Source organism: Salarias fasciatus, chromosome 22 (genome assembly GCF_902148845.1).
Source record: "Salarias fasciatus chromosome 22, fSalaFa1.1, whole genome shotgun sequence".
Taxonomy (NCBI): Eukaryota; Metazoa; Chordata; class Actinopteri; order Blenniiformes; family Blenniidae; genus Salarias; species Salarias fasciatus.
In genome coordinates this window covers 3,702,529-3,713,355 of record NC_043765.1, presented here as the reverse complement: position 1 = coordinate 3,713,355, position 10,827 = coordinate 3,702,529, and the positions used below count along the sequence as shown (strand labels likewise).

General features: G+C 47.9%; 1 protein-coding gene across 2 annotated transcripts in view; it reads right to left on the bottom strand.

Moving 5' to 3' along the window:
• Positions 1-877: 877 nt before the first annotated feature.
• The window catches only part of samd12 (sterile alpha motif domain containing 12), a 93,580-nt gene continuing 83,630 nt past the window's right edge, over positions 878-10,827 (bottom strand). Inside the window, exon 5 of one of the 2 annotated variants that reach the window (XM_030082159.1) lies at positions 878-2,488. In XM_030082159.1, the coding sequence (XP_029938019.1) occupies positions 2,457-2,488 (32 nt within the window). In that variant the 3' untranslated portion in view covers positions 878-2,456. The remainder of the gene's footprint in view (positions 2,489-10,827) is intronic. The other variant, XM_030082160.1, reaches the window with a different exon arrangement.

Genomic DNA, 10,827 nt, shown 5'->3' with positions numbered 1-10,827 from the left:
GAAATTCAAAGCAAGCCGCTCGTATGGAGCGAGATCAGAGGAAGTCCGCTTTGTGTTCGCCTCCCTGTAGATTCTGGAAACACTCGGACATTAGCTTTGTCGGGTTCTTGTGTGCAAATTTAAACGCTTCTCGACGCCTCCGAGCAAAACAGTGAACATCTTAGTTTTTTTCCCTTCTTCTTTCTCGCCATGAGTTACATTGGAGGACGCCGCTTTAATCCCTGTTTACATTGAATCTTAGCTCAGTTGAAGAGTGAAGTCGCTCCACTTCCTGTGTGAAGCTAATAAAGTTGGGTTTCGCCCAGTTGTTTGTACTTCTGGAGGGAGGCGACCCAGGAACAGCCGGACCACAAACCCAAACCACTTCGTTCAGCGTGTGTGTGTGAGTGTGTGTGATTCTCTCGGCGGCATCTCCGGCGCTTCACTGTCAGGAGCGATATGCTAATGAGACGATCACAGGAAGTTCAGACTGGATTATATTCTAGAACGGACTTCAAGGTTCCATCAAGACACACAAATGAACCGACTTTCGTCCATTTTCACTCTTGTCTCACTCGGAGGATTTAACTGACACTGGAAGACAGTTTATTAGCTACACTTTAATGTTCAGCCATGAACTTTCACTTGTGATCACAAACATATTTCAGTGAAGCTGAAGGCAGAGTCCCGTCTCTGCAGCTTCCCTCGACTCCGAACCGCGCCCCCCGGTTTAGTTATGCACATTTTCTACGGCGTGAGACGAAGCGGAGAGAAGAAAATCCCAAACTTCAGGCTCCGCCTCCCTCCTGTGGCCCTGACAGACACGGACACGGCGTCTCCAGCCGGCCGTGAAATAGCCACTTGTGTTTTTACCCCGAACAGCTCCATCCCTCTGCGACCATCACGCACACGCACACGCGCACGCGCACGCACACACACACACACACACACACACACGCACACACACACACACAGTCCCCCAGATGTCTGGACTCCTGGAGGACCGGCTGTTCGTCCCGAAGAGCTGATCAATACTATTCAATCAGCTCTCCGGTCCGAGCCGCTTCAGGACGCGGCCGCCGTCCAAACGGTGGACGTCTGGACGCCGAGGGAGCGCCGCTCAAACGGAATCCCATTAAAACGCCGCGACTCGGGGCCGCTGACCCCCGGGTCCTCCCCCTCCTCCCACCGGCAGCAGCTATTTTATGCTCCTCTGACTGACAGGAAAGAAAAGATGTTGTTACCGTGACAACGGCTCCCGCCACAGCAGCCTGGATATGAGCTTTTGATAAATATCAGTCCGGCGTGGAGAGAAGGAGCAGCTGACGCCGAGAGGCCGCCGCTCCGCTACGGGGTTTGTTTGCATCGTGTATTTACAGAGGAGAGGATGACGGCGGCCCGGGCCGCAGCTGCTTCGTTACAGACACATGTGCTTTTATAGGTGCTACAACATCAACAGTGAGCGGCCGTTATTCACATCCCAGCCTCCTATCAGGACACGACGGCGAGGATTCCTAAAAATGACTGACACGCAGCGTTTCTGTGACGAGCGTCACGTCTGCTTTACACACGGCTTTCAAGACGTTTCATCTAAAAATAGTCTGAAGCGGCGGGATGGGAAGCAGACGAGGGGTCGGGGGAATGGAGAGGGCTCTTCCTCTGTGATCTGTGACGTCTTCTCTCGGTTTTCGCTCCTCATTAAAAGCGTCTCCTGGTTCAGGGAGCCCTTCCTGCGTCGCCCTCCCCTTCTTTCTGTTTTCCCGCTGCCCTCTTGAGTTGCCAAATTAGTTTACGGAAAGAGGGAATTTCCTCCTCGCAGTTCATCCCGTGTTTTCTATGGTTCTGCTTCGTCTCCTTCGGATTGTTTTTCACAACAGCGAGGGAGAAAACTTAACCGTCCCGAACGCCGCGCCGCTAACCACGGGTTTCCACGGCGAGCCGCTCTCAGACCGCGGCACACTGCACGACGAGGGGGAAGAGTTCCAACACACACACACACAACGGAAGCCAAAGAGGAGCACAGACACACACACAGGTGGCGGCGGCGGGTGTGTGGAGCGTCCTGCCGTGGACAGAGGGACAGAGGGGACGTCTTGAAACGCCAGGAGGGTCCAGGGGGGAGGAAGACCACGGTAAAGTGCTACGATGGCGGCGCTAACATGCGCTATTATGTTACAGAATGAAGAGTTACACTGTAAATACGAGCGCCGTCCAGGGATGAGCGGAGACAGAGAGAGAGAGAGAGACGGAGTTCCAGGTCGAGCAGAGACCGGAGGCCCGGAGTGGAAACGACGGTGGGAGTCTTTCAGGAGCGGCTGGGAAAAAACGCATCCAGCTGATTTTTTTTAGAAGTCTGTGTTTCTGAGTGGGGATCTTTGGAGAGGTGGAGGAGCGGAGGTGTGAGACGGAGGAGAGCGGTGGTCGGTCCGGGAGGAAGTCCGAGCGACGTGATCCACGGTTTGTCCCGCTGCGTCGCGCTACGGCGAAGACGGACTGCACTCCAGAGAGGCTGCAGACACAAAACACAAGAAGAAGAGGAGAAGGAGTTCACAGGAGGAAAACATCGGAGGGAAGGGTGGAGGGCGAGAGGCGGGAGGGACGCCGCCGCCGCCGCTGGAGGAAATCAGAAAAAACAAGATAGAAACAGAAGGGCCATCGCAGGAGGGGTCAGGAGAGGAGGAGGAGGAGGAGGAGGAGGAGGGGAGAAAAAACCAAACCCAAGCAGAGTGACGTAGATGAGAGAGGAAATTAAGAAGTTGAGATCAAACAGGGGGGAAAAAAAGAGAGAGAGAAAGGGCCGAGATAACAAGCACGGGCACAGTGAGGCATAAAAATGGATCGAGGGGATGGAATTAGAAAAATAGAAGAGAGAGGGGGGAGATAAGAGAGACAGGATAAAAGAGAGGGAGGGAGAGAGAGAGAGAGAGAGAGAGAGAGAGAGAGAGAGAGAGAGAGAGAGGAAGGGGGGGACGAATAAAAAGAGGAGACATAATTATAAAATGGCACGGGGGAAAATCAATGCAGTGGGCATCATTGTGCTTGCAGGCGCCGTACAAAAGGAGGTGGAGAGCAGCGGCAGCAGCGTGTCCATCAAACACACACACACACACACACACACAGCAGCACATGTCAGTGTCTCTCACACACACACACACACACACACACACAAGCACTTCAAATGCAAAGTGAAGACAAGGAGGATGAGTCAGGCAGATGAAGCGGAGAGAGACAAGTGACATTTAAAGCTCAGTCGGAGCATGTGATGACAAGGCAGCCTCCTCTCCGACAACAGCCTGCAAGAGTGTGTGTGTGTGCGCGTGCGTGTGTGTGTGGAGGGAGAGAGCGACTGTGACTTTATACAGTGGTCTCTTTGACACACTGAGCTCAAAATAAACAGAAACAACAGAACGGTAGAAACACCGCGGCCTGATACTGTGAGTCAAACTCATTCAGATTTAAATGAAAAGTAAAAAAAAAAAAAAACAAAAAAAAAAAAACAAAACACAATGAGATTGAGATTCCGCAGTCGTCTAAGTTAAGAATCTGAAAGCAGCGGATGTCGTGTTGAAGAGTCTACTAACTATTCAGGAGGGGGAAGAAGAATTCAGATAACGACTTGTTTTTATTCCCTGGGTGTTAAAAAAAAAAAAAAAGCGAGTTGTTTTTCAAAGCGGCTGTTGTCTCAGGAGCTAAAGGTGCCCTTTAACGTGGATCCACTCACAATTAGTCCCCAAAACTTCTCCGCCGAGTTCCAGGAAACGGTACAAATTTCTAAAACGCTCCAGCGAAACGAGCCGCAGACTTCAGTGGAAACAACGCTGTGTGCTTTCATTACCGAAACAGCGCCACCTTGTGGCCTGGCATGACAACCACATGGCTTTCAGTGTTTCTGCCGTTTCCGCGTAAACCGACGTCGTTTTCAAACCCGGAGTTTTCACTGCAAATGTTCTCAGGTCAAAACAAGCCGTTTGTCTTCTTGTTCTCTTCTCAGGAAGTATTTCTGTTCTGTTCGTCGGCTCCACGAGTCGCCGGAAACATTTAAAGGAATGTTTTTGAAAGACACCGCTCTCATTGCGACTTCTTTGCGTCAACGGGGAAAATGTGACGTCCTGCATGTGTGATCAGCCTCCAGCGTCCCTGCAGATACTGTTCCTCATCTGCATCGGAGCAGCTCACGCTTTCAAATGAAGAGAAACAGAGCAAGTGCCTGTTCGCATGTCACGGATCAGGGTCAAAACACGACCTCAATCAACAAATCCATTTTCTATCGAGGAAATGATCAATAACCAATCTTTACAGGAATTAATCAATATCTTTTACAAGCGAAGGAGTCGGCAGAGGTCGCAGCGACCTTGAAGCCACAAACCAAAGCAGGTAAAGTCAGAGGAAGAGAAGAAGCAACGACCGGCCGGCGAGTCTGGAGGGACAGTCGGAGGACGGCCTGGACGAGCTGACAGCATGTTGAAGTCCCCCTCCTCGCCCCGTCTTCAGGGGACGGAGTGAAGACTCAGAGCTCGGCTACGTTTCCAACACACACACACACGAACACACACACATGAACACACACACATGAACGTCTACGTCTTAATTTCAAGGGTAGTTTGCGTCGTCGCGCGCAGAAGGAAAACTGGCACATTTGCACGAAAAACTCTTAATTTCATGGGTAGTTTACACCGTCTCACACACACACACACACACACGCACATGCACACACACACACAGTAGCGAGGTGGCACGGAGCCCAGAGGTGCAGTTCGACGACACACTCCGTATTTTCAATCTAATTTGGTGTCATTACGCTCGTCCAGGCTGCCGCACGTGCACGCGCACCCTCACACCCTCTAAACAAGAGCGGTGGTTTAGTTTGAGATTACCGCCGTGGTTACATGAATAGCAAAAACATTTTCAGCCGATCAAAGAGATTATTGTCGCCAGAAAAACTGCAGCAAACAATGGAGCCCACGCCGCGCTCACACCCTCCACCACAACATATTTCCAGTCCGCGAGGAGGGAGACGCACAGGAAAGGCATGACGGCGCCTCCCGCCAGCGCCGATTCACTCTTCAAGGACGGGAAAGGGCAAAGTGCTCCGGCAAATCTTTTCTTTAAGGTAATTACTGTAATCGGCCGAACCTAAATTAAACAGCGCGCAGTGTGAATGGCTTCCTGACATGAATGGCGAGCGCGTGCCGGCTCCAACATCTGACTGGAAATTACAATTTTAGTAAGTTTTCTTTTTTTTTTTTGGTTTTAATCACAACGGTGTGTGTGTGTGTGTGTGTGTGTGTGAGGCGGAGGAGACTCGGCGAGCCAATTACACGCTGCACTCATCACGTTTCCGTACCAAACACAATGAGAGTCGATCAATTATTCAGGCGTTCTTTGGGGCGATTCCCTCTCGGGTGGCTGCAGACAAACGTTCACACAACCCGAGCTCCGCTTTCCTCCAGGAGCTGCAGTTTGGTGCGATCAACAGATGAGCGGCTTTTCTGAGACGGGAAGTCAGACGTGTGGATTATCAGACATTCCCGTTTCTCCCGTCCCGCCCCTTCCCTCCGGCTCACACCCGTGACTTCCTAACCAGCCGTCCTCCATCACCTGCCGGTGTTTCCCTGTTGCTGGGAAACGTTCAGACGTGGTTTAGAAAGGTAAAAATCCTGGGAATATTTTCATTTTCAACAAATCCGTGGAAATAAATTCAACGTGTGATGAAGAGTGTGTGAAGAAAGATTTATCCAACTCCTCGGTCCAAATTGCACTCAAAAAACCGATTCAAGCCCCTCTTAGAGTTGACACATTAACATTTTGTTTTCCTAATTAAAGCATATTATGTCCAACAAAACCTAAATATGTTTCACAAATGTGACCTAATTGTAATTGATTTTACCCCCTGTACCACTCCTCAACTCAAAATAAATGTGTTTCAACAGGGGCTTTGTAGTGGTGGTGGTGCTGCAATGCATCGTGGGAGTTTGGGATGAAATATTCGAGATCTAAACATTGTTTTTGTGGTTTATTTCGATGTTCTGACGTTAATAGTGTTATTGGTCCACAAGAAGCTCCAACTGGGCCAAACAGCCAAGGAAATGGTTAAAATTCCAAAGAAAACATGGATTTTTTTTAATAGTATTAACACAACACTTTTTTTTTATTATTATTGATTTGGACAAATTTTCATCATGGATGCTCTGTGCCACAACAAGACCGATTGTAAAGTTTAAATGTAACGGTTATTCTGGCTGCACCGTTTTCACGGTAACATGAACCTAAACCGTAAATGAAAGTTTTTTTCTGTTTTTCACTTGAAAGTGTTGCACAAATGAAGACTGAATTTAAATCAAATGATGAGACAAAGAGCCGAACAGGTGCAGCGATGTACCGATTGCTCATTAATTAAAGTAGAAGCAGCAAAGAAAGAATGTAAGACAAGAAAAAAATACGCCAGTATGTTTATCATTCAATCAGAGAACGCCTTGTCAAGATGATCTCAGGAAGTTAATTCTCGGCTTACCTCTGGAATGGAGATGATAGGAGGAATACCAGCATCTTCCATCTCATTTTTGAAGAGAAACACATTAAACTGGACTTTCATGCCAGGTTGAGCTGATATTATGGAGAAAATGTGTAGTTTTGGAAATGAAAGAAAATCTGACCACACTGATCATCTCTTTCAGAATAAGCTCTCATTTAGTCCACTGGGAATGGATTATTTTGCTCTGATGAAACAGGAAGTGTGGATTGAGTCCACACAGCTCTCAAGGAGGAAGAAATGCGTGAAGACTGATAAGAAAGAGTCAAACCACGTTTAAAGAGCTTCACCGTCATTCATCACCTCCAAACAGTAAGAAGCAGACGATCAGAGCAAAGTGAGCTCATTCCGCTCCTTCACTGGCTTTACTGAGGGTCAGAGGTCGTGACCTCGGAGTGGACCTGAACCCAGCGGTTCGAGGAAAACCTCTTATTCTGCTTCTCAGAAGGCGGCGCTGGACTCGGTGACCAGAAGTGACGACGTCCAGCTGCTCCGCCCGTTTCAGATAAGTTATGAAAACACGTGTGGAAGTATTTAAAATATACATGGCAGCGCGCTGGAGCTGCCGGAGCGTCATACATGTGACGGCTGGAGCCTCCGCGGCGCCGATAAGAGGTTTTCTTTTTTTTTTTTTTTTTTCTCTTCGGCTTGCGTTTAAAATAGGTCATCTCATTCTGCAACTCGGAGCCCGCCTCTTTTCCTGCCCTGATTTCAACAACATAAACAACTGACGGGAAGTTTTCCCTCCCGCTTCATCTATCTCTTTAAAGCAGAGCTCCTCATCAGCCTCGCAGCCCGGCGAGGTTAAGTAAACAAGGCGACTTTATGCAGGGCGGGAGGAGGAAGAGTCTGTGAGTATTTTTGGTCTCATAACTTGTGTCAAGTTGGGTTTGTTTGCAGCCGGAGCCACCTACCAGCGCATGCCATGACACACACACACACACATTCACACACACACACTGCCTCCGTGGCTCGGCGGGGGATTGTCAAACCCAGCTCGGTAGCATTTCTTTCCTGCGCTGCTCCATCATGCAGGATATCTCTCCTGACACAAAGCTGTCACGGCCTTCAGGGCTTAAAGATGCCGATGCAAAAGAGCAAAAAGTGGAACAGCGAAAACAAGACCCTCATTTATCCTGGAACATGTATGCTGACTCCAGCTGGTGTCTCTATCCGCGCGCTGACGTGCTTCTGGAGGAATCGTGGAAACAGGAAAACACTAGAAGCTGGTTTTGCCGTGATGCTGCAATTAGAGAAGGTTGGTTTGTTTTTTTTAGCAACATCTTCCGTGGTTTCTGGTTTTCAAAACATGACGGAGGTTAGAATTACATTTCATAGAAGAAAATACTAAACACCTGCTGCGTCTGGAAACATTACTAATGACCGAACAGATCAGGACCTACAGCTATCATAATAATAATAATAATGAGCTTTTATTCATCTTGCATCCTTGGAAAGAACAAATTAAATCCAATTTAAAAACTGACTTCAGGTTAATGGTGCATTAATATACAATATACTACATTTTAAATCCTTTCTCTTTATTCATATGGAGACGTTAACCCGATACTCTTCACTATCTTTAACCGTTCTTTGTCTTTGTATGTTTGTGTACAAATAGTATATTAAGCTATTTCAGTTTTGAAACTTTAACTGGTTGTGCTTGGTTTATTTTGCAACTTTGTCCAATGAAACAAGCAACCAACCCACCAACCAACACTCCATGTCCTCCTGTCATTAAACAAGTCTGCAAAGAAGTGGATGAAAACAAAAACAGTAAATCTGATAAGTAGATGCAGCGTTCTCTCGTTTTCTACTGACACTGATAAATACCTGCGGAATGCGACGCAGCTGAGAGGTTGGCTAAACCGTCATTAACCTTGTAGAACCTCCACCTGCGTCGGTGATTAACGGCGGTCCATTACGTTCCACCAAACGGCGGCGGACAAGTTTCCCTCCACCAATAACCGAACGGCGCCAAACCGCCGGAGAACACGGCCCCTCGGCGGCCGGGTCCCAAAGACCTCAGACGGGTGCAGAATGACCGGCTGTGGCCTAATATCCTCTGACTGCTGCCTCTTTACGTGCCACTTCCATGTTTCCCCTCCCCGTCTTGTTCCCCAGTCTGTTATTGTTTATTACAATGGGAGTCGGCGGAGTCTCCACAGAGGGCTCGGCGATAAGCAAAATACTCCGACACAGAAAAGAGGCTTTTACCATATGAAAGGCAGGGGGAGAAAAGGAGGAGGAAGAAAGAGGAGAAGAAGAAGAGGAGAGAAACTGGAAGCGGATAAAGTGAGAGAAGATAGAGGTGCTGGGCTGGGGTTGAAATGTGGGGATGGAGATGTGTGTGTGTGTGTGTGTGTGTGAGAGAGAGAGAGAGAGAGAGGAGGAGGGGAGATAAAGGCAGGGCTGTATTCCCTGATGTGGCTTCTGTGTGTTGGCTCTTCGCAGCTCCTGCTCCAAGGATTACTGCATTTACACTTCAGCTTAAAAATAGCCCCGTGATAATTTATTTAGCTGGAGCACGCCATCCGCCATTGTGTTCCCACAGAATAGGGGCTTTTTTTTCCCCTCTTGTCTGAGTCTCCGTGAGATTCCTCCCCTATCGTTTTTTTGTTTTTTTTTTTCTTCCTCTCAACATATTTTAGCTGTGATTTCCTTTTAATCTTCCATTCCCTAAGAAACTCGCTGTCTCACTAAAAGAAATCACAAATAAACACCGAGGCTTCTTACCTGCAGAGAAACCCCGGCTCGTGTTCTAACCTGGTTTGTGCTGCGCGGAACTGCTGTTAACAATAACTGGTAGACTCCTCCGTTCCCGAGGTTATTAATGCTCCTACATTGTCATTAATTCCTCATTTCCGCCTCCCAAACATCAATTCGACGCTTTTCAGTGCGTTTCACAGATAAAGATAAATTACAGAAACACAGGTTAAAAATGCATTTTCTCGTTCAAATAAAGTCAAGAGCTTAATTGAGCAAACACTTTTAATTACCGGTGATTAAGTGCACAATGCCTCTGATTGGCGTACTACAGGCCGCCGTGCAGGCTGCCAAGCGATATCGCTTGACTAAAATTAGCTAATAGTCCAAACAGATTATTTCTTTTTCCTGTCACATACGTTTCATTTTCACCTAGAATTGTCTTTCCGCAAAGTGCGGCTGCTCCTAATTTATAATTATCTGTTTGTGAGCATGATTTCTATGCAAATTAAACATGAATACACGCGGGGCTGTGTCTGCTGGAGTCTGTCTAATCCTGCCGTGTTGAGATGGAGAGGACGTCTGCAGCTTTTCTCACTGTGTTTTCAACATTCAACTCTTGTTTTAACTGCTTATTGTAAAGCAAAACATTGCTTTCTTAACGAAAGTGGTCTGTTAAAGCCGACTTCAGTCAACAGGTTGACCTGAAATGGCGATGACCTCCGCTGTAAAACGCAAAAACTCACTGTCTCCAGGTTTCTCTTTAAACAGATATCCAGTGCTAATGTTGAGGCTGATGGCCGATATTTTGAGTTGGCAAAGTGCAAAACAACACAAGTCACGTCACTCCTGTTAAATTGCTTAAATCAAAACTATCAGAACAATGGCATTAAATATAACTGGTTTTTTGCACATTCCCTAAACTTAAATCAACCCGAACCCACACTCCTGGGAACCAGACGGAAATAAATATCCTCTGTTCATATTGGACCAGTTTCGCTTATCGGACTGATAAGAAGCAGCTAAAGTTTTGGGTCCTCAATAGAAAACGTCATGTAAGCCGGGCCTGAGTAAAAATCCCATCACTCATTAGGTTTGAGGTGAAAGCTCTTCCCCCGAGCGTGAAGGGAGGAGGGATGTAAGGTCAACCAGACGCCGCGTTCGGAGGGAAAATGAGACGGGCGCTGCGCAGGGAGGAACTGTGGGTAACGCTCAGCGGCCGCGGCGCGATAACGGCTGGAGGTTTCTAAAAGATAAACGCTGCTGACAGCAGGAACCGATAAAATCGCCGACTCGGCAGCGGCTGATGAACAACCCGACGGGACCAGTGAGGAACTCCATCTGCTAATCCCAACAAACACCGGAGCGCCGCGGCTCCCATGCAGACGAGCCCCCGCCCGACCTCCGACCTCCGACCTCCGATTCACACACAGTGGAAAGAACAACTACTGACAGTCTGAATTAAAAACACCCATATTGGTGCATCACTGAAATATATAATCAATCATCAGTATTCAGGCAGATCTTTAGAGTGAAAAACACTTTGGTCTCACGGCGAGAATCCATGGTTCGATTCCCTGCCTGGCCAGCCTTAATGTGTTGTGTTTGCATGT